Source organism: Urocitellus parryii, chromosome 10, assembly GCF_045843805.1.
Source record: "Urocitellus parryii isolate mUroPar1 chromosome 10, mUroPar1.hap1, whole genome shotgun sequence".
Lineage (NCBI taxonomy): Eukaryota > Metazoa > Chordata > Mammalia > Rodentia > Sciuridae > Urocitellus > Urocitellus parryii.
Window position 1 is genome coordinate 93,749,149 of NC_135540.1, and position 25,472 is coordinate 93,774,620.

General features: G+C 33.4%; 1 protein-coding gene across 1 annotated transcript in view; it reads left to right on the forward strand.

Annotated features, from left to right (window-relative positions):
• Positions 1 to 1,395: 1,395 nt before the first annotated feature.
• The window catches only part of Tmprss11a (transmembrane serine protease 11A), a 38,287-nt gene continuing 14,210 nt past the window's right edge, over positions 1,396 to 25,472 (forward strand). Inside the window, exons 1-5 of the mRNA XM_077803547.1 lie at positions 1,396 to 1,474; positions 3,379 to 3,497; positions 16,456 to 16,523; positions 18,795 to 18,955; positions 24,697 to 24,868. Of these exons, the coding sequence (XP_077659673.1) occupies positions 1,396 to 1,474; positions 3,379 to 3,497; positions 16,456 to 16,523; positions 18,795 to 18,955; positions 24,697 to 24,868 (599 nt within the window). The remainder of the gene's footprint in view (positions 1,475 to 3,378; positions 3,498 to 16,455; positions 16,524 to 18,794; positions 18,956 to 24,696; positions 24,869 to 25,472) is intronic.

The following is a 25,472-nucleotide window of genomic DNA, read 5'->3' on the forward strand; positions in this document are numbered from 1 at the left end:
GTATTTAACCAAAATCAAATCAAGGCTTTAGATCTAACTTCCAGCTTATAGGAAATGATAGAGATAGAACAGCAAGTTAATTGACACCACAAGAAAGCACTCAGACAAGTCCATAAATCCGAGCATTCTAAAGGACCATTAGTTTGATCTCTTCAACAAGCCATTGTAATTAAAAATTAAAAGGGCACCCACATGTGGTGGTAATCCCACTGGTTTGGGAGGCTGAGGCAGAAAGATCACAAGTTTAAAGTCAGCCTCAGCAATTTAATAAGACCCTACCCCAAAATAAAAAGTAAAAAGGTCTGGGGATATGACTGAATGGTTCAGCTCCCATGAGTTAAATCCCTAATACAAAAAATTAAAAAATTAAAAATTAAAAATAATTTAAGGAAGCAAGACTCCTTTAGATTAAGACACTTAAAAAATATAATGACCATATTTACTACATGGTCCTTGATTATATCTCTACAAATCATTAGTAAATATAATGAGGACAATAAAGCAAACATAAATACCAAATGAGTTTTAGAAGATATTGGAGAAGAATTAATTTTTCAGGAATTTTAATGAGGTTCTGATTCTGTTAGACACATTCTGATTATAGTAATGATTTAGCAAAAAGTAATGATATATGATTTCACAGTATAATGCAGCATCAAAAAATGAAGTAAATACAGCAAAAATATTAACAATTGATAAAAAAAGGTGATTGACATATAGATGTTTAAATATAATTCTAACTTTCTATATGTCTGAAATTGTTCATTATATTTCAAAATAAAATAAGGTAAGAAATATAGTATATTTGAAGTCACTGTGTAAATCCTAAAAGAATAGATAAAAAGAGATGACAAAACATTGGAGAAAGAAGGAATGGTCCTTTTTCAAGAAGCACATGTGTTGGGGCTAGGGATGTGGCTCAAGTGGTAGCGCGCTCGCCTGGCATGCGTGTAGCCCAGGTTTGATCCTCAGCACCACATAGAAACAAAGATGTTGTGTCCACCAAAAACTAAAAAATAAATGTTAAAATTCTCTTTCTCTCTCTCTCTTTAAAAAAAAAAGAAAGAAAGAAAGAAATTAAAAAAAAAAAAAAAGCACATGTGCTACTTTCTACCAGACCTGGCCACCAAATGCCTGTAGAAATACAAACAAGGAACAGCATTAGGATTTTCAGATCCTGATTCTTTTAACTAATACTTCCCCTCAGGCCAACATGACCTTAACCAAAATAAAAGACAAAATGTCCTCTTTCTGTAAAAGGCAACTAGAGAAACATGAATTTATCCAAGGAGAATCAGTAAATCTACACACATTGAAAAGTGAAAATAACCATTGGGCTTCTCTTTTTGCAGACCTGTAGGATTTGGCACCCAAAACAGAAAGATAAAGCCATGGATGATTGCGCTTCTCATTTTGTTGTCACTGACAGTGGTAGCACTGATCATTGGCCTTCTGACTCACTTCTTACTCTCTGGTGAGTAAAATTAGGTATTTCACTCAATTTTATTTCATTTATCTGCAAAGCTTCATTTGTGTGTATGTAAATAAAATTTATACTTTTACTTGTAAATGTCCCCATTCATAATTTTAAAAATGTACTCTGTAATTTCATTAGAAATAGTTACTAAATATCTATTTCATACAAATACTTTTTTGTGTGCTCTGGATATAGCTTTAAGCAAAGTGGATGAATCTTCTATTCCATTAGAGTTCCCAATCCAGTATTATTCTAAGAATCTACATAAAATGTCAAAATTTTTCATTCTTAAATTTAGTTTACTAGTAATTATAGAAAACAACTCTCACCATCTATTATATATTGAATAAAAACTGTGAATGTCATGAAAATTGACTCTTTTACTATGATCACCATTTTCTGCCCACTAGCATTTCTAAGATAAAAGAAAAACATGTCTCTGATGAAAGAATGAATTTCAAAATAATGTATAAAGTATGACATGATGTCATCACTAAGTTTTAAAGAAAAAAAATATTCTTTCAAAACAATATGCAAGGATTATATTTTTATTACCTAGTATGTTTGTGATTACAAGTACTGCATTAGGAAATTTTCTTTTTATTTGCCATCTCTCTGTGGGCAGAATCATTTTTTTTTTAACAAATCTCTAAAAAGCCATTCTCATATGAATGTATGTGGTAAAATAAGTAGCCCAGGCTGCTTACTTAAATGGTATTGTCTCTTTCCACCTTCCACAGACTTGAGGAGGGAGTGACACTGCCATTAGGAGACTAAACAGGCTTATTATGACCATACTCCTGGGCCTTATGTAATGAGTCCAACTGTAGTGTATGGGAATGACTAAAAATTTATTTGATTGCACAAAAGCCCTTTTTCTATGAGAGTAAGGTTTGATATGGATTATATTAGATAAGTAATCAAGAAAAAAAAATTACACGGTCCAGAGATGTTCAATTTAGGAGACAGTCCTAAGATTCCTCTTTCCTGATTCTTTTAACTAATACCTTCCCTCAGGTCAAGATGACCTTAACCAAAATAAAAGACAAAATGTCCTCTTTCTGTAAAAGAAGGCTAGAGCAACATGAATTTATCCAAAGAGAATCAGAAAATCTGTACCCATTGAAATGTGAAAGTAAGTCAGGAAACGCATTGTTTTCTACTTGAGCTGGGATGCCCAAGAACCCAGGTTTTTTAAAGGTTACTCCATTCTCTGACATGAATTTTTTGTTGCTTTCTTGTCCTCTTTGAGCCTTTCTCCTAAGGTTACCAAATTTGTCAGGAGTCTCCAATGCTCTCTCTTTTCTTACCTTTCCTGATAGCCAAGCAGGAATCTGAATGACTTATCTCTGTTAGAATGGTTTTCACTGCAACCTCAGCCTGCTTTTTTCCTTAGTTTTTCTTTTCATGTTTTCTTAGCTATACCTGGGTCTGTCATTACAAATCAGAATTTATAGGATGTCCATTTAATCTACTTTCAGTAGAATATGTATGGTGGTTTATATTTCAGCTCAGCAAGGGGAAATGAAGTAATGAACATTCATACTCTAGAGCCAGACCAATTAGGGTTCAAAACTTGAATAGGTCACCTAATAGTTGTATAACATAGAGCAAGTTACTTAATACCACTGTATTTTACTTTCCTCATCTGTTAAATGGAGTGATGTCGATCTTAGCTCAGATGAGTTAATAAAGTAAACAGAACAGTGCCAGGCACATAGTTACTACTTAATAAATGCCAGACAATGTTATTAACATAAAACTTAACTGTAATTTTTATGAAATTAGAAAGAAGCTCATGATATTTTTATGACTTCATATTAGCCCTATTGTAGTTATGTCTTAGATCCTGAAATATTTGCCCAAATCCTTTAATTTCCTACTTCCCATTTTCATCACAGGTGAGAAAATGGAATACTATCATGGCACCTTTAAAATTTCAAATCTTCAAGTCAATAGCAATTCTGGACAAAAGAGCACATACCAGTTGGAGCGCTTACGGGAGATGAGCGAAATTTTGGTAAATCTGATAAGATTCTTTTTATTGAAGAATGATGCAAGTGGAAGAAATTTTATGAAGACATTTTCTTTATTTCCAAAAACATGATTTTCAGGCCACATGCAAGAAAATCAATTTGCAGATTCTTTGGTTACACACCAGACTTGTCAAATTGATATGTGCTAGGATGAGTAGGTGGAGATAGAGAAGTAAGGGAACCTGCCTGACTAGCGAATGGGTGATTCTGATAAACCATTTCTAACTCAACCATTTCATTTAAAGATGAGAGACTTGAGGCCTCATTGTCCTCCCAATTTCATTATTATGTTTCCCTAAGGAAAAGCCTAACTATACCATAAATAATTATTTCTAAAACTATGTGATTTTTATTTTCCTAAAACTACATTTTAAGATTTAGGAAATTTTTGAAGAATATGAGAAAAGAAAGGGCAACAAAAATGTTAATATTACCTATATATGTATTATTTTTTTCTTTTTTTAAATTTTTATGTGTCTTAATTAGTTATACATGACAGTAGAATGCACTTTGATACATTATATGTAATGGAATATAATTTCTCATTCTTCTGGTTGTACATGATATAGAATCCCACTGGTGGTACATGTTATACATGTTCATTGGGTAATAATGTCTGATTCATTCTACTAACCTTCCTATCCCCATACCACTCCCCTCCCTTCACACCCCTCTACCTAAAGTAACTCTATTCTTCCCTAGCACACCCCCATTGTGAATTAGCATCCACATATGAGAGAAAACATTCAGCTTTGGTTTTTATGGATTGGTTATTTCACTTAGCATGATATTCTCCAGCTCCATCCACTTACCGGAAAATGCTATAATTTCATTCTTCTTTAAGCTTAATATAGATAAATATATATATATTATATATACATAAAATTGTATATATATACATATATATCACAATTTTTATGCATTTATCTGTTGAAGGGCACCTAGGTTGGTTCCATAGTTTAGCTATTGTGAATTCATTTGCTATAAACATTGATGTGGCTGCATCACTTTACTATGCAGATTTTAAGTCCTTTGGTTATAGACCAAGAAGTGGGATAGCTGGATCAAATGGTGGTTCCATTCTGAGTTTTCTGAGGAATCTCCATACTGCTTTCCATAATGGTTGCACCAATTTGCAGTCCCACCAGCAAAGTATGAGTGTACCTTTTTCCTCACATCCTCGACAACATTTATTGTTTTTTTTTTATTGGTTGTTCAATTATTGTTGTTTTATTTTTTAATAATTGCCATTCTGACTGGAGTGAGATGGAATTTCAGTGTAGTTTTGATTTGCATTTCTCTAATTGCTAAAGATGTTGAACACTTTTTCATATATTTGTTGATCTATTGTAATTCTTCTTCTATGAAGTGTCTGTTCAGTTACTTACCCCATTTATTGATTGGGTTATTTATATTTTTAGTGTTGTTTTTTGAATTGTTTATATGTCCTGGAGATTAATGCTCTGAGGTGCATGTGGTAAAGATTTTCTCCCATTCTGTAGGCTCTCTCTTCATGTTATTGATTGTTTCCTTTGCTGAGAAGCTTTTTAGTTTAAATCCATCCCATTTATTGATTCTTGATTTTACTTCTTATGCTTTAGGAGTCTTGATAAGGAAGTCACATTCCAAGCCAACATGGTGAAGATTTGGGCCTACTTTTTCTTCTGTTAAGCACAGTGTCTCTGGTCTAGTGCCTAAGTCTTTAATCCACTTTGAGTTGAGTTTAATGCAGGGTGAGAGATAGGAGTTTAATTTCATTTTGTTAGATGTGGATTTCCAATTGTTCCAGCACTGTTTATTGAATAGGCTACCTTTTCTCCACTGAATGTTTTTGGTGCCTTTTTCTAGTATAAGATAACTGCATTTATGTGGGTTTGTCTCTGTCTTCTATTCTGTACCACTGGTCTATGTGTCTGTTTTGGTTCCAATATCATGCTGTTTTTGTTACTATAGCTCTGTAGTGTAGTTTAGGGTCTGGTATTATGATGCCTCTGACTTCACTTTTCTTGCTAAGGATTGCTTTGGCTATTCTGGGTTTTTATTTTTCCAAATAAATTGTGTGATTGCTTTTTCTAGTTCTATGAAGAATGTCATTGGGATTTTAATTGGAATTGCATTAAATCTGTATAAATATATAAAATATATAAAAATATAAAATAGTATGGCCATTTTGAAAACATTAATTCTGCCTATCCAGGAACATGAGAGGTCTTTCCATCTTCTAAGGTCTTCTTCAATTTCTTTCCTTAGTGTCCTGTAATTTGCATTGTAGAGGTCTTTTACCTTTTTTGTCAGATTGATTTCCAAGTATTTTATTTTATTTTTTCTGAAACTATTGTGAATGGGGTTGTTTTCATAATTTCTCTTTCAGTGGATTTGTCACTGCTATATAGAAACATGTTGGATTTATGGGTGTTAATTTTATAACCTGCTACTTTGCTGAATTTGTTTGAGTTTTAGAAGTTTTCTGATGAAATTTTTTGTTAATATCACCTGAATATATATTATTAATAACAGAAAACCCAGACCTAATGTGTAACATTCAAGTTAAATGCTAGCAATTTTTATTAAAATGCAGCATTTTCCCCCAAAGCATTTTGCACTCCACTGGGTGCAAAATATACACCCAGTTGTATAAATTTCTGCTTAGGATTCTCATGAACCATCACTCAAAATTGGTACAGGTTAACTTCCTGATAAGGAAGCACACAAACACAAAGTTATTTTAAAAGGGAAGAAATTACAGGTATATGGTTTGTTTTTGTCAAAAAATACTTTTCCTCCCACAACATTTTATTTCTTTCTGCACTTAATTGTCGTTTTTTTATGTCACCATCTGCTCCTTGTCTATAGTGTACTCAATTGCAATGTATTTACAATAATATGCTTATTATTGATGGTGTTTATAATCTATATATTCAATCAATATTAAATTGTGCACTTTTTTATCTTTCAGTCTCATCCCCCAATCAATAACTAATGTTTACAGATTAATGTTTCCTTCCATTCTTCAGAGCATTTTAGAAAATGATATTTCCAATCAATTCTTGAGGAATGACAAAATGAACCTGAAGCCTGCATGTGCATGTATATCCCAATATCTTCTCTACTCTTCTTATCCTAAATGACTTCATATAACCTCCTCAATGTAAAAAAGAAAGAATCTAAAAATGCTTTAATGAAAAAGATAAATTCTTTGAATAAAAAGAAATGTATAATTTGTTGAGAAACTCAAAATCTATTTTCTTTTACATTATTGCTATTTTAAGTTAACTAAAATTCTGTCTATTAAAATAAATAGGAATAGAATATGTCTTAAAAGAAGTGAGAGAAAGGCAGGGGTATATCTGTAATGGAAACTGTGTTAAAAGTGGACTTTTGAGTTTCCGTTTAGCATGTGTTTCTAAGAATGCAGGAACTTCAGGGATAGAGGCTGAATTAAGTGACATGTTATCAGAAAGGTATATGCAAGACCCTTCCATGATTCTCATGTTTATTTATTTTTCTTCATCCAACAAGCCCATACTGCTGCCCCTGCAAGCAACCATTAGCAACTATTCTACTTCATGACTATTGTTTTATTTGTATTCATTCTTATAAAAATGTATTTTGTTTTATGTGCGTGCACAGGCTTTAATCTTTTGTTTTATAAATCACTCTGTCTCACCATTTTTACCCAGAACCTTATTTATTTACTTACTTACTTATTTATTTGTATTTTATTTAGAGACAGGTTCTCACTGAGTTACTTAGCACCTCATTTTTGCTGAGGCTGGCTTTGAACTCATGATCCTCATACCTTATCCTTCCAAGCTGCTGGAATGCTCAGAACTTTTTTAAAAAGATCTACCCATATCACTAACTGCACATCTAATTCATTGCTATTAACTGTTACATGATAATTGCTAATTAAATCTGCCATATCTTGCCTGCACATTTACCTGTCACCCCAAGAATCAGACTCTTACTGATCCCTTTAAATATCCATGAAAGTACTTTTAGGGCAGAATTATTGGGTTGTTGGACATGTGCACACTTAATTCAACAAAAGGATACACAATTGCTCTTCAGAATGACTGAATCAGTGTATACTCTCATATGCAATAAATAAAGTTTCATATGTCCCACACCTTTGCTAACAATTGCATATCTTAGTCTTTTATGGCTGCTACAAAAATATATATTTCATAAAATGGGTGACTTAAACTACAAATATTTATTTCAAACAGTTCAGAAGGTTCAAGAGTCCAAGATGAAGGTACCAACAAATACAATGTCCAGTCAGGGCCTGCTTCCTAGTTCACCAAAGACATCTTCTTGCTGTGTTCTCACATGGTGAAAGGGGCAAGAGAACTTCCTTTTATACAGACATTATTCTCTTGAGGGCTCCATCTTCATAGCCAAATCACCTCCCTATCATTCCATCACCTAATATTATCACCTGGAAAATTAGGTTTGCAAAATATGAATTTAGGGTACACAAACATTCATTTCAAAGTATTTGGTATTATTTGGCTTTTTTTTTCTTTTTTGGGTATTATTTGTCAGGCTATCAGGCATCAAGTAGTATTGTACTCATTATTTAATTTGCATTTTTTTAATTACTAATGAGTTTGTGCATCATTATCTTTACTTACCCACCTTTTGGGCTTTTGTGTCTATAAATTGCTTGTATATATTCTTTGCCTGTTTGTTCTATTAGAATCATTTTTTTAAATTCATATTGCTTTGTAAGAGTTCTTTATAATTTTTAGATATTAATGTGTCAGTTGTTGACATTTTGCTTCTATTAATACTTACCAAGAAACAGAAATCCATAAGTTTGAAGTAATCATATTTATTAATTTTCTTTGCCTTACAAATGTGGTTGAAGTTTCTTTTAAAGAGGTCTTCCCTCTTTATATATCACAAAAATATTTTAGTATATTTTCTCCTATTAAGTTTATAATTTTATTATTTATATTAGGTCTTTAATGCACCTAGAGAATACTTTTGTGATATTAGATATGAATCCAAGTATCTTTTAAAAATATAACCAACTAAACAATCTAAGTTTTCCCAAATATATAGTATAATTATTGAGCTCACTGAATTTCTTGTCACCTGGATCTACTGTAGAGGAAATATGATCTGTCATCTCAAATTGTTCCCAATCTTTTTGGAGAGATGTGAGTAACACACATGAAATTGAACAGCATGACATGATATAATTAAGGATTAAATTGTAGGTTGAAGGAAATAAGTTGCAGAAGAATTTCAAAGAAAGAGAAGATGAAGGAGAGTTCCCATGGTTCATATTATTTTACACTCCTTTAAAAGAGGCAGGTGTTCTTCTCCCCCCACCCCCGCCCTCTACAAAGTTTGCTTTAGAAGAATTATAGGAAGGATTCATGCCTCCTTCTGAGTCACTCCTGTTTATTGTTGCTAAATCCTAATGAATACAACCAGATTCTTTTCTCTCTCCTGTATGGGTGCTAATTAGATCATCAAGAAAGACAGGTTGTAGGCCCTGTTCTCCCACATAATTCTGGCTTTGTTGATTTGAATGTAAATAGAGATGCAAAAGTAAATGAGTTTGTGCTCACATACTGCTAAAATTTATCTTGGTTCCCTGAGATGGTAGAACAGACTTATTTCTTCCCTCATATCATCCTTCAGAGAAGACTTCAGTAACCAGATACTAGTAAAAATGTTCCTAAATTTATGATCAGCTTACCTTCCAATAAATTCATTAAAAATATCATAGGCTGGAAATACACTGAATATATTTAACCTACCAAATATCACAACTTAGCCAGGTCTACCCTAAAAATGCTCAGAACACTTACATTAGCCTAAAGTTGGCACAAATTTTCTACTACAAAGACTATTTAGTAAGAAACGGTTGGATGCCTCATGTAATTTATGGAAGATTAATTTACTGAAGGAAATAAAACTAGCAAATGATACAGGGTTAGCATTTGAAAGTAAGCATTCTGATTTGAAATTCTATGTTCTAATACAAACTTCTATCCTCCAAGCTGCTTATCATCCAAAAGAATCATCTGCATGATTTTACTTCCCATCTATCATGCCACAAAATACTAGAGGAATCATTATTATATTAACAAGAGACAAAGACCACTATCTGCATTAACAATGGCAACAGCTGAATTAACTTAGGATTTTCTCCCCCTAAAAACACTACTCCTGGGTTAAGGAAGTTCTAAATTTTATTTTCTTTGTACTCGGGAACACCAGAAATAGGCCCACAAATCATCCTCAAAATATATGTGTAGAGTTGTAGAGACAACAAACTTGGAAACAGAAAGTGATACAAAGAGATAAATGCAGTTTAGGAACACTCTCTATTAGAAGGGAAAGGTAAGATATTGGATTCCTCCAACAGGCACTGCAGCAGGAAAGTATAGTGAGAAAGAGATACTAGGTCAAAGTAAACTTAGCAAACATGTGAAAGATTACCTGAAATTTGGAATTGGAGAAGGAAAGGAGAGTGAAAGATGTCCAATGTTTGGAGTTAGGCTATGGTCCTATGCCTAGAAAGACTGAATTTGAAAACTTGGAGAAAAGATAAATAATAAGAATAAGCAGAACTGGGTGTGGTGGCACACACCTGTAATCCCAGTGGCTCTGGAGGCTAAGGCAGGAGGATCTTGATTTCAAAGCCACCCTCAACAATTTATCAAGACCCTAAGTAACTCAGTGAGACCTTGTCTCTAAATAAAATATATTTTTAAAAAAACAGCTGGAGATGTGGCTCAGTGGTTAAGTACCCTGGGTTCAATACCCAGTACCTAAAAAATAAAAAAGAATAAGCAGAGACTTACAAGAAACTTTCTACTCAGAGGTTAGAAAAACTGTATGTAGAAAGTGGCTGCGTTATTTGAGAGCTCAAACTTGCACTCATCCTGTAATTGAATATTAGGTTTGACTGAAAGTAGGTGATATGTAGGACTAACCTCCACTTTCAAAGTGTGTCATTTGATTCCTGACAGGAAAAGCTAATTGTTGTATATTTCATGTCTAATCCATAATATTAACACTGCAAGTAAAGTATTATTATCCCCACCTTATAAATAAAGAACTGAGATCTGAAATTACAAATAATAAATGATGGAGGAGAAGTTTAAAGTTATATAGATAATTCTAAACATGTACTCTTTCAACTAAATCAATCTACTTGTCAGGAAGAGATTCAGCTATGATAGGAGATAAAATTATTAACACCTATATCAATTCATCTTTCATTTAAATTTTTAAATCCACAAAGATTATAAATCCTCTGTGCTTTATTATATCATGTTTTCTTAATCAATATATTGGGTTTATATTATAGAAAGATGTCTTCATCCTCATTACCTTGTATCAATTTTCAATGATGAAGTCAACAATAGGAGCAACTATAACAGACAGGAAAGAAGTTAATGGATTTATTTGCATATGGGTGTTTAACAAAATCCATAGTTGGAAGAAAGGTATAGATGGGTGTGCTTTTTTGTGGAAAGTTTTTTTGTGTGTGACAGGAAGCAATACGAACCATCTCTAAACTTCTTGATGAAGTTCTGAATATAGCATGGTCTCCACTCTGCCAAGTTATCTATTTAGCTTATCATTCATCATTCAGTAAATGCAACATTATATTAGGCCCTATGAAAAATATCCCCCCTTCCTCCTTTCCTTTTTCCCTCTCTCAAAATAATCAAACTTAGAGTTTAAAAAAAATAACACACTTGGAAATGACATGAACTTTTTAAATAATGACCTTTCCTTGCTTTGGGCATTCTTGTCTTAAATACATTTAGTACAATTTTTTAATATATACAAATTAGATATTTTTCTTTTAGAAATATAATTTGCCTACTTAAGTTATTATGGCACACTGAAAGCTAATATTTTATCCTTCAAATATTTCATTACAAACTATTTTTTACAAATTTACCTTGCTTCCCAGTCTCAGGAACATTAATCAATTTAGGATAATGTTGTTCAATATATTGTTATTGCAATATATGTAATTAGTTATTAGTCTGTTTTCTTCTAACATTCCACAAAAAAAAAGAAGAATAAGAAGAAGAAGGACTAGTGCAATAAAAAAAATGACTGGTAACATGACAAAATATTTAACCTTATTTGGTAATTTCATTACCTCCTGCCTTAAGGTAATCATAGAGCACTCTACCCACAAGTCCACAGACCTCAAATGATGCTGGATCTAGCTCCTTTCTCCAGTAGACATAGCAATGGGCTCAAAGCTATGGGTGTTGGACTTTATCCTGGAAGGCCAACAAGCCTTAAAATCCTGTGAGCATCTCTAATGATGATGTCCTATCCAGGCTTGAGAAAATGACTACGGTTCACTTATTCAATCAAAATTATCTGGGCCGGGCACAGTGGTGCACACCTATAATCCCAAGAACTCAGGAGGCTGAGAAAGGAGATCACAAGTTTAATGCCAGCCTTAGCAACTTAGCAAGATCCTGTCTCTAAATAAAATATTTTTTTTTTAAGAAAAAAGGACTGGGGATGTGACTCAGTGGTTAAGCACCCCTGTATTCAATTTCAGCTACCCCAAACAAACAAACATATAAACCGAAAATCTGGAGATCTAAATAGATTCAATAAAAACTTTAATGGATTGTAACAAAAGCTACCAAGATTATGGTCCTTATTTTTGGAAGTGTTCTTGCAGTTTCAGGTGCACTTGGACACTACTCACAGCCTGTCAGGGGACAGCAGTTCTTGGTGGTAGCCAATCTATGTGATGACTCTGAGGTCAGCACTACAAGGACATTAACAAGCTCAGAAGCTGGATGGCCTTGGCTTCAGTCCTGGCTCTGTGGCTTACAACTGTGTCATCTTGGGCAAGTCACTTCCTCATCCATATAATACGAATAATAAGAGACTCACTTCAGATGGTTGATGTTAAAAACAAATGGGCTCAAATACAAGAGACTTTGTATTTGATGCACAGTTGGCAAACAATAGTGATAATTACTCCTTTTGTTATAACACTTGTAGCCTCACCAATGAGCTTTCCACAAGAAATCAAACAGCCTAAAAATGTCCACAAGGAGAAAAATTTCCCTTCTAATAATTTAGGGGCAATTTTCTTTTTTTCTCTAGGAGCCTTAATCACAATTTGATGTATAAAATAGAGTAAAAATCCTTGGAATTATTTCCTAGTAAATGCAATCATTTCTGAGAAATAAATTTTCACATTGATTCATTAAAAAAAACATGCTGCATATCTATCATAGGCAAAGCACTATGCTAGATACTGCAGAATATGAAAACAAATCATTATTTCTATGCACAAAGAGTTTGCAGTTTAGTAAAGGACATCCTACCTTTACATAAAGAGGAAGAAAGTTTGATAGGAATAAGAAAAATTGAGACAAAATAAGGAGAGTGCAAAATTAGTCTGAGGATGAAAAACTAACCCTGAAGAAGGTATTATCCAGAATAGATCTTAAGAAGAATTGTGATTCAGAAAAGTAGAGCTAGCAGAAGGTGTTACAAACCAAAGGAATGGCCTGAAAAAGACAAGTACACAGAAAAATGAGGGCCATGCCTGTGAGTTACTGGTATCTAGAAGCCTGAGCAGGCAAGCTGGTGACAGATGCTGAAGCCTTTAAATGTTTGGCATTATGAACAGTTCAACTGCAATTACACCGTACTCTCTATTCCCACCTTGATTTCAGCCCTGTAGCAATGTAACTTCAATTAAGTCATATTTAAACCTAAAGGTATATCTTATACTATCTTATACTATCTTTGAATGGCATCCTTAATATAATTAAGAGAAAGCCACTGAATCTAAAGTTTTTTGTAGAGTATTTTCAGTTCCTTTCCTTCTCAGGAAGTCATCTGGTGTTGTTAGAAGCAAGAGGTTTATATGCCATTTGCCAACCTTCATTGGCAAGTCTCTTTGAAACTCTCAGTCTCAGCCCTGCAATACCCCCTATGTGAACGTTTCTGTAAAAGAAACTGGTTGGGAAGCCTGTGATAGAGAAAGGCAGAAACATGTGTAAACAGAACTCTGTTTAGTACAGGAATGAGAGCTGGATGGCAGGGTGTATCTGTTTGAGTTGACAACCTCTCCCCAACTCTTTAATTAAACACCCAACTAACCTTCAATTGCCCTCTTAGAACTTAATCTCAGTGCAACTTCCAGCATTCCAAAATCAACAAGCAGAAAGAAGTATCAACCTACCTGAAAAGAGGTCTTTGTTCAATGTTAGGAGACAAATTACAGATCTCTCCAAATGCCCAAAAGTGAGAGGTAAGAAAGATTTACAAATCACTAACTCTACTAAGTTGCATAAATAGCAGTGAATTTATAAGTAACTGATGCACAGGTTTGAAAAAAAAATGTTCTCTAAAATTATTGGGAACTTGGAATGTTAGAATGTGCACAGAAAGAATGTTTCTGATGATGTAAACATTAACCTGTCAGACAAACACAACTTCAGGGTCCCTTGAAAGCTCATTTATGTATAAACTCCATTCAGCAATAGGTTTATGCTTGTTTTCTTGGATCATCCCTCTTTTGTAACTTTATTAACATAAGAACTCTTTTTACCAATTTTTGAACTTATTTTCCCAAAGTGTTGTCCTCAGACTGCCTGTATCACCTCAAGATCCCCGAGCCTCATCCCAGATTGAATTAATGAGTCTTTCTAGAGACTGAGTCCTGGAATTTGAATTATAAAGAAGAAAATTCTTTATTATTGTGATCACATGGGTTATTTCTACTTAGATTCTTTCCACATTATTCTTTCAGTTACTATCTTCCCAGAGAACCTAACTGTTCAAAGATGGAATTAATACTGTGTCTAGCTGTTTCCCCCCCCACACACAGGCATGTGCCAGATGGATGCTATCATACATGCTATCATACAGCTGAAAATTATCCACAAGTTACAAATGGCCAAGAATCAATTGCACATGGAACTTACTCAGGGGGTAATTGCAAACCAAACTTCTTTAAATATCCAAGTGCCATTTACTTTTATTCCTTTTAAAATTTATTGCTTTTCTCCCTGTTTCTTTTGGTTTGTTTTTTCTTTTTTTTCCAGACTTTCCTCCCATTACCAAGGAATAGTATTGACTGTGGGTAAAAAGAAATGAATATGCCATTGTCACTCTTGCAAAAACACATCTTGTAAAATAGTTTCATTTCTAGAATATAAGCTGCAAACCACCAAATTTATTCTTTCCTTATATAAGTACAGATAAGGGCATATTTTAAATACTAACAATTTATTCTTTAAATGCTGCCTTTGAACTTATGTTTAAAGCTATTATCAAGTATATGTTTTACAAGTATTATACAAAGTTATCTTGATCAATCAACTACTTGAAAGCTTATTGCTCTGTGTTCTAGGAAATAAATTGAAGCAAAATTAGTATTATATTTAACAAAGAGGCAAGACCTGAGTTTAATCCTTGTTTGTCATTATTTAAGTCCTTGTTTGTCATTATCTGTATAAAGCCAGGAAAATGTCTCTTTTAGTAAAACAGTGAACAATAATTTTTTTTACCAGGAATAACTTTAAGGGTTAAAGGAAATAATTAATATTTTGGTTCCAAGTGAAGCATCTCTGAATTCCTGATAGTCCTAACTTATTCCTTGATCCCTAAAACAGACTTCCATTTGTTATTTTGTTTTGTTTTATTTATTTATTTTTTTAGTTAGTGGGTTTTCCTGCCCCTTCCTTTAGGACTTAGGATCCCCTGCCCCATCCATACATTCGGCTCATCTGTTGTCTACCATGACCTCTGGTACTTGCATTAAGATGACATTTTTGCCACCAAGTGGTTACTAGGGGATATTGTCAGGCAAACTCTAGGTGTGACAGACCACAATAGCACAATGCTGTGTGGCAGGCAGTTAAAACTGTTGCATATGTTCCAAAGTCATTTGCTTTTATTCTTCTTTTTCTTTGGTGACATAAACTAAATAGTGTAATTCTTTTATTTATCTATTTATTTTTTGGATACTGAGATTGAACTCAGGGGCACTCTACCACTGAGCCATATCCCCTGCCTTATTTTGTATTTTATTTAGAGACAAGGTATCACTGAGTTTCTTACTGCCTCGCTTTTGCTGAGGCTGCCTTTGAACTCGAGATCCTCCTGCCTTAGCCTCACAAACCGCTAGGATTATAGGCTTGCACCACCAAGCTGGCTAAGAGTACAATGTGATCTGTTATTGTAACACTATCTTACTTTCTCTTCCTTTGTTATTTACCCTAGAGTTGGTAATCAACTATTTAAAAATCTCTGGCTGTCTCCTAAATCTTTAGTGCCTCCACCTTGTCTCTTACAACCAAAGACCTGCAGAGAAATTAAGACCTACAATGTCAGAATTCAGGGTAGGGAACCACCAGTAACTGCTTATCAATAACAATCCTGAAACTTTATGTGTTTCATCTTCCTAGCCTTGCGAGTGACATACCACTATCTTTGTCTTACAGGTTAGGAAATATGCTCACATTGGTTCAGTCACTTTTCCAAGGCTGCCCGGTTCATGAGCAAGAGAGTAGGTTCAAACCCAGGATGGAGATAAAGTCCTCTCTACCACTTCTCAAAGCCTTGTTCTATGTTCCATCTTTATGGTGCCTTTCTACTAAGAAAAAATGTATAGTGATATCTTCTATTCTAAATATCACACCAAACATTAGAAACTTATGGGAAGACTTTTAAAAATATGAGTGTCTAGGTTTCTGTAAGACCAATTGAAACCAAAATTCTGGAAGATGAACCCCCAAATCATGTTTTCAATTGAGCAAATAATTCTGTTGTGAAGTTTGAGGATTGCTGATTTAAATGATGATGTTACTCCTGTGAAATTGTATTTCTATTGTTTTAACATTAATTCAAGAGTATAGTTTTATTACAAGATATCTTATTAACAATAGTTTTTCTCTGTAATCACAGGTGGATGAAATATTTATTAATTCAGCCTTGAACAAGCACTATATCAAGAACCAAATAATCAGACTAACGTATGTATGTTTGGGCAAAGGGATAGTCACAAGCCTGGAGGGACAAAGGGCAAATGACACAGGAGCCTCATATATGTGACTAGGTTATTGGCTAGGATTCTTCATAAACATTACCTCCAATAATCTCAAGATATAGGACTGACCACCATTTTGTAAACTAAAAAAAACAAAAAAACAAAAACAAAAAAACCAACAACTAAGATTTGGGGATCAGGGTAAGTGATGTATTCAAAGTTCCCCAATGGACAGTTCTGCCCCAAGTGACAGAACCAGGACACAGACCCCACTGATGATTTATGAGCTGGAATCTGTCAAAACCCAAAGCCTCAAGAAAATCCAGCAGCATGTCATTGCATGCACCGAGTTATATGCTTTTGACAGATAAGTCATTTCAAAAACATTAAAAAGACAAAATTGACTACAAAAGGTAATCATGAGTTTTACCTATAATAAAACACTAGTTACAGGAGGCATGTCCAAACAAAAAGATCTTCCTGCAGAAATAAATGTTCTTTTGTTATGGTGGAGAGAAAAGACTCTTATCAGTTGTAGATATTGTCCAAAGGTTTCAATTGTGTTATTTCAAAAATCATGCAACAGAACATATATGTCATATGCACAAACCCATGAACATGCATAGCTCATGTTCTTTTTTGGGGTGGGAGGTACTTGGGATTGAACTCAGGGGCACTCGACCACTAAGTCACATCCCCAGCCCTATTTTGTATTTTATTTAGAGACAGGGTCTCACTGAGTTGCTTAGCATCTCGCTTTTGCTGAGGCTGGCTTTGAACTCACGATCCTCGTGTCTCAGCCTTCTGAGCCACTGGGATTACAGGCCTGTGCCACAGTGCCTGAGTCATGCCTCATGTTCTTAGGGAAAAAGAATCTATTCAGACATGAATTTATTTGAAGGAAATAATAATCACTTTTATTACCAATAGACTAATAATGCCTTATTGATAGACTTATTCCAAATTTTTTACATTTTTACTGATATCTAGGGACTTCCATAAGGATTTTATAATACAAATTAGAAAATTTAAAAGATAAAATCATTCCTAGATTTCTCACTTTGTTTGCCATAGCATTCTAGCATTATCATCACTGCATGAATTCCTTTGGATTTGTAGCCACTACCATTATGCAATATTTTGTGGGGAATCCAGAGAAATTCTATATGGTAAACAGTATTAATTCCTTTGATTTAATATGAAAAATCACTTGGTTACCTGTTTTCCAATTTGACATAAAATTCTGATGATTTATATGTCTATATTCCAGAGCCTAAATGGACCACAACACATAAAATGTTTCAGAATTAATATAATTTACACTTTTCAGTCAAAAAGTCAGGATGATAGGCTTCCAATGTTTTTTAGAGCTTTGATCTTCCAATGTTTTTTAGAGCTTTGATTTGATATAATTATACTGCATTAATTAAAATAATAATAACAGTGAAAGAGAGATCAGTAAAGTAGAAAAAGTAGATCTAGGGAGGCAGGAAGGGAAAGAAAGGGAAGGAACCAAGGAATGTGATTGATCAAATTATGTGCACATTCCAATATTGCATAATGAATTCCACTATTATGTATAATCATAATGCACCATAAAAACAAATTTTAAAAACACTTTTAAAAAAGTTCAGTTCCATAGGTGAAGAGTCTTGAATCACTTTGTATGAAAAATTCAAAAAACTGAGCATGTTTAATCTAGAGCATACTCAGGGACCACACTTTATTATCTTCAAATATTTATGTGGAAGAGGAAATTGATTCATTGTGTATGTTCCAGTTTCCCTTAAGACTTAGGGAAAACATAAAGGGAGATCTATTTCAACTTAAAATAAAGAACTCTTAGAATCGGAGTTGACCAGAGAGAAAATAGTCTCTTTGGGAAGTAAATTTTCCATTATTTTATGACTGTTGGGTTGGAGGACCACTTGTTATGGATGGTGTAGAGGTGGTTCATTTACCAAATGTATCATTGATTGACCTAAGAGAACAGGAAGGTTTCTTCCAACTTTCAGAATTTCTTACTTTGATGATGACTTTTTAATCTGAATCTCACCCAACTGCTGTAATAAAATAATAAAAGGCAAGAGGAAACATGTGAAATGGCATTAGGTAAGACAGTGACACATAGAAGAGTATGAATGTGAATTAACACTCATCAATTGAGGTATAATTCAGGAGAAAAAGATAAAGGAAAGAGTGTAGGACAAAACCAGATGCATTCTTTGAATATGTACTTTTCTCTTGCATGTTATAGTCCAGAAGTAGATGGTGTAAAAGCAGATATCGTCATGGTGTTCCAGTTCCCTTCTACTGAGCAAAGAACTGTAAGAGAGAAGAAAATCCATAGCATCTTAAATCAGAAGATAAGAAATGAAAGAGCCTTGCCAATAGATGTTTCCTCAGTTCAAGTTAATGGTAAGTAGGTACTTTACCCATGATATGAAGTCTCTATTAGGTCTGTTTTTTATATAATTAGAAACTTACTTGTCATTATTACCATTTCAAATAATAGCTCAAATTCATATGAAAAATTTTCTCAACTTAAGTGATCTTTCAAGGTTTTATTATCTTCTGATGAAAGCATATCTGAAGTTAGTCATAAGTGGTTTTCCTGGAAGAAATAAATTGACATTCATCCCCAAATAACCTTTACCACCAACAGAGGGTTAATGGTAAAGTCATTGCCTCCATGACTAATCAAGTGAAAATACCAAGAGTTAAGCGATAATTATATTTCTGGGTGGGACCTTCCAAAAACAAAACTCATGTGTTGCCTTTATGGATAGTTTCTGTATATAGTGATTTATTAATTTTTTTATTAAGTTTCTTCATATGAGCATTCTGGAAAATGGTAAACCAACTTTGAAACCCCAAAAGCTATCTGATAAATAATGCTTTAAAAAATCAGCAAACTATAAAAAAATTCTCTAAAGCCATTTATACATAGTCCACTTTTCTCTTTTTGGTTCACCCTTAGCTCATTACACCACCATCACTTCCATAAATTAAAGAAAAGAAACTTTTATCAAGACCCATCTCTACACCCTCTCTAAGTCCATGCAGTATCTAATTTCTATATTCCAATGAGGTAGGGAAACTCAACTTCATAAATGTAAAAATTAGGCAAAAACAGTTAAGGAATCTAATAATTAAAGTGAGCTAAGATTCAAATCTAGACCTCTACCTTTTTTGATAGACTTCATTTAAAGGGGGTTCTGTGTTCAAACACATTTTAGAAATTCTGTCCATGATATTTGTCTCTTGGAAAATTATCCCCTATATTAGCATATTAGAGATTCTGAGGAGTGTAGGTAGACAGAAACTTGTTTACCTTTGTATACCAAGCTGCTTCCATAGCACCTATTTCTGGGAGACAAGTACATATTTCCCCTACAAATTTCAATGTATACCAGACTTAAGAGTCACAAAAGAGAGTCAGAACAAGTGATTTATATTGGATGTGAAACAGGATACCCTGCCCTGTAGGATCTAGCTGACTCTTCAAGAGGAAATCTCACCAGGAAGTGAAAATCTGAGGTAATAAAATGGGCAGAAGTTTGCTGATGTGACAGTCAGCTAGCTATTCAGGGAATAAAGCTGTGAACCTCTCCCAGAGAGGAAGGAGGAACCTGTCAAATGCTTAATCCACCTTCTTTGTTAGGTAAGGAGGCACACAAATTGAGATTGTGAAATGGTGGCCATTCTGATAAGTTACGGTGTTGTTATATGTAATTTCCAGTAAAAAGTTAATTTGCCAGGAACTTTAAAAGACTGAGCTATCTAAAACCAGAAATGAAGCATGAAACAGTCATTAGATACCTGACTTTTTGTACCTTATGGACTCAGCTTGTATGTTTCACCTTATTTTAATGATTGCACTAGATTAAAAGATAGGATGTACTGATGGAAAAACTGATTTGACAGCTACCTAACTAATTCCAACTCCACTGAGTCACTGCAGACTCAAGTAATTGGCCTATACTATTGTGCCTATTTTCTCTTCTGTAAAGTTGCAATGATAATTTTTGTTCTTCCTGAAATCACAGAAATATAAGAATGCATAAGAAAATAGAAAACACAACATAGAACATTGAAGCTATTACTACTTAGGAACCTATTAAATTTGGCATATAATTTGGAAACCTGAAAGCATTAGTATGAGTGATTGGTAATAGAAAGAGCTGGAACCTTTAAAGTTTCAGAATTTCCATTTACTCTCACCTAGGAAAGGTTCATATGGGGAAAGCTCAGTAGCACCACTAAGGCAATTCCTATCGGCTAAAACAGTGCTTTCCAGAAATACTTTATCTTAGAACTTCCAAAAACAATAAAAATCTGAAAACATTCTAAGTCAATTCTTGAAAAAAAAAAATCCTGTAGCTCAACATTCAATCCATAATTTATCTAGAATCTGTCTTTTTGTTTTGACAAATAACCATGTGTGGGGAACTTCATTAGATAAATGTGTCAAAAATACACAATGGAATATTACTCAGCATTAAAAGATAATAAAATCAGGCATTTGCAGGCAAATGGATATACCTTGAGAATATAATGCTAAGTGAAGTAAGCCAATCCCAAAAACCAAAGGCCAAATGTTTTCTTTGATATGAGGATGCTGACTCATAATGGCAATGGGAGAGAGCATGGAAGGAATGGAGGAACTTTAGATAGGGCAAAGGGAGGAAGTAAAAGGGAGGGGGCATGAGAGTAGGAAGCATGGTGGAATGAATTAGACATCATTACCCTAAGTACATATGTGAAGACACGAACGGTGGGAAAATACTTTGTGTACAACCAGAGACTTGAAAAATTGTGCTCTATATGTGTAAAATGAAATGAATTGCATTCTGCCGTCATATATAACAAATTAAAATTAAATAAATAATTTAATTTTTAAAAGATAAGGGAAAAAAAGAATAAACTTTAAAAAATAACATTGTGTGTGTTCTGGGTATCAAACTATAGCATTTAAAAAGAACTACTAAAATATATATATATATATATATATATATATATATATATATATACACACACACACACACACACAGTGTTAAAATTTAAATGCTTAAATATTTAATAAATAAGATCTGTGATTGAGACTAAAAAGAAGAAAGAAAAAAAAAAAAGACTGGGTCAGTGGTAAAATGTGCCTGGGTTCAATCCCCACTACAAAAAAAAAAAAAAGTTTTAACTTTGTAGAGTTCATCATCCTAATTTCCCACATGGGATTTATAGAAATTTCAACAAAACATTCTTATTTTGCACAAAGGGAAATATGGTGCTGAGAATTTAAGTTTGAGAAACATGGCACTAGTAGAAAAAATAAGTTTATTATTATCTATTCAGTGAACCATTTAACCTGAATATCATTACAATTTTCATGTAAATTTCCTTATATCAATTTATTTTCTCTCAGTTTTACTAGAGTATAATTGACAACTAAAAATTATATATATATATATATATATATATACTTTGTACATGATATATGTTACATATGTGTGTTTTTAAATAATAGTATGTGTTTAAATATATGTTCAAATATTTAAATATATGTTTAAATATTCTTCCTTTATTAGATTCCTAATGATGTTGGAAATTGACAATAATTGACATTTACCAATATTTAGCAGATGTTAGATAAGAATACACAATAGTTTATTCTTTTTTAAAAAAATAAAGCATTTTGATCATTTAAGAATTGTTTTAGAAGTATTTTAAATACAATTTTTTGTGGGAATTTTCCAAGTTTTTTCAACCTAAACACTTAACCTAAAAGAAAGGCTTATGTGACATTTTAAGTAAAAGGGACAAAAGTCAACCTGGTCTGCTTCAGGCAAGCTTTGTGGCCTGGGACCCATCTACTTACTTGCTTGTTCATGTCTCCTGAAGTGGAATACAAAAGAACTTTACCCTGCACCACTGGAAAGCCACAGTTCTGTATTAATAGAAAGTATTTGTGAATTTTAATCATCCACCATTTTTGTCTTTCACACTCCTTGATATATTATGTACTTAGTTAGAGGTTGCCTATAAATCTGAACAAAAATGCACACATATATTGCTAAATCAGATAGCTAATCTCCTGAATCTCCTGCTCACCTATCTAGAATCCATATATGGCCAATGTCCTCTAATAATTCCTGGTCATTGAGACCAACCAAGAGAATAGCAAATTATCATTCTTTGTCCCATTTTGTTTTTCAGCAATGAGCTCATCAACAGGGAAGCTAACTGTCCAAGCATGTAAGTCTAGTTAGATTATATAAACAAGTTGAATTTTCACATCATCAAAGCTATCTTCAAATATTAGCTCATAATTTCCCATTTATGTTTCATACTTTCTTTGGGAAAGAAAAACAACTTTGAAATAGATGTTAATACTGTTTTTCAAATTCAATGACTGAAATTTTAAAGTCGTGTTCAAGAAAAAAACACCTTACATGTTAAAAATTCTAAAGAAAGTTTATATTTCTTGTTTGGAATAAGTTGGCTTGCTTTTCTAATTTTTTAAAGTGCTATGAAATATGCTTTCTTTCTGCTGAGAAATAAAATGATGAGATAGAGATACATAGGGAAAAGATAAACTCCATTATCTGAGACTGACCATACAAAATATACTTAATATCCTTACCTTCATAGATGACAGTGGCTTCACTAACTCACTTTAATTCACTGTGACTTGCATCTTGTAAATTTTTACAAAAATGAGGAAGAATTTGAGTAGTCATGTTTATGCTTTTGCCTCTGTGTCTTGAGAACACCCAAAATATGTTTATTCACTTATTCATTCATTCAATAAATATCTTTCAATATCTACCAAGTGCCAGAAAGTGTGTCTGGATGGTAGGTACCATTACAAATAAGACATGATCTTATTCAAACTTATAATTCCAAGGTAAGGGAAGATAGAAATAAATTAAGAAATACTAAAATAGTGTGATAAATGTTTTCACAGAGAAAGAGCACAGTGCTATGAGAGTTAACCAGAGATTTACCTAATCTGGTCTTGTGGAGTTAGAAAGTGATCAAGTGACTGGGAGTAAGTGTTCTGGGCCAGGGGAGCAGAATATAAAATGCCTTTAAGTTAGTTAAAACATAGTCATTTTTTAATGAAAAATGTGAACATGGCTGAAATGCAGAATAAAATGGAGGGACTGAGGTGTGGTCAATATTAATTGAGGACCAGATCATATTGAACTATTTTTACTTTATCTGGAGGACAATGAAGTGTGAAGTCTTCACACATTTCAGAAGGATCACTTGGCTTCCAGTATGAAGAACAGATTGGAGAGGCAAACCTAGAAATAGTGGGATGAAGAAAAAAGCAGTTGTAGTTCTTCAGATGAGGAAAAATGACAGTCTAAACTAGAGAAATGACAGAGGGATGGAGATTTCTAAAACAGCTGGACATGTTTGAAGCGTATTTATTATCAGATAAATAAATTTTATTTTTTGATACTTAGTTGAAAAAAGAATTGAACCTACCATATTTTCTTTATTAACATTGTGCTCAATAGTTTAGATTCCTAGCAGGACCCCTAAGTATGAGTAGCAGAAGCAGCAAAGTAATTTCTGGTGCACATGACAGAACACATCTTTATTTTTGTCAATAGTGAATGTGATGTTTATATGGAAACTTCCACCTTGAAGAGTGAAGAACTGGTGATGATACATTAATGCAAGCTCACCTTAGAAAGTAGTCACTCAAAGAAGTAGATGGGAGGGGAGTTTCAAAAAAGTAATAATATTAATAACAGGCAATTACTTATCTGACCAGAGGGAGTTCTTCTGATGAGGAAGTCATGTCAAGTAACACTGCTGAATCACCCAAAACTAGGAAACAATATTAATGGGAGCTCCCAGAATAATTGGATAATTAACGTGTAAATTCACAGGCCCGATTTACCACTTTGTGGTGCGTAAGCTATATGCAGCTTAACAAGGCTTCAGTAGGCAACATATATCCACATCTACAAAGGGAGGGAGTAAGCAAAATATCAATACATCAAGAAATACAGAGAATGGATGGTGATTTAGTGCATGCTTATACAATGATACATGCAATTATTGTATTGCAGTACTCTCTTAGGTTCTTTGTATAAACCATTAACTACACATTTCTTATAACTTAATGATCTCATCTTTTTAAGGTTGCGGTAAACGAGCTGTACCATTAATAGTCAATAGAATAATGTCTGGAGAACTTGCAGACAAGGGTGCCTGGCCTTGGCAAGCTTCCCTTCAGCGAAGTAACATCCATCAATGTGGGGCCACCTTGATTAGTGACAGGTGGCTTGTCACTGCAGCACACTGCTTTAAAAAGTAAGTGGACCTTCAACTAGACACCACTATTTAAAAAATCCTTGAGTTTTTATCATATTCTGGGTAATAATTAGTATCCCAAATATTACTTAAGTAAAATAAGAGAACTTTTCAGATCCTTTTTTAAAATAATGTTATACCTGCATATATAAATTTAGAAAGGTTGGTGGGAATTAAGGAACTTATAATAATTATCCTAGTGTTCATTAATCAAGTCCTCAGAGTTTTAAATAAAGAAACTGTAAGAGAACAGAAGTGATCCTAACACAAAATATTTACTAACAACATATAAAATTAGTCCTATGTCAAACAATGCTCTCCACTTAATAATAGTACCTCTCTCTGCTAAACACTTGAGTCAATCTTATGCTGATAATAAATAATCAAATTAATTGCAAAATGAAACTGAAATCTTCCATGGATACAGGAAGTTGGTAACTTCGATGAGGGAGAATGGCACAAATCAAGTTATGTAGCTTTATAATATGTAAATTGGGTAAAATTAGAGAAGTTCATAAACCAAATGAGAAATTAGCAGGAGGATAAGGATAGATACTAGATAAGAGATTCTCCTGAACACTAAAGAATTAGAAGGGCTTCTTGA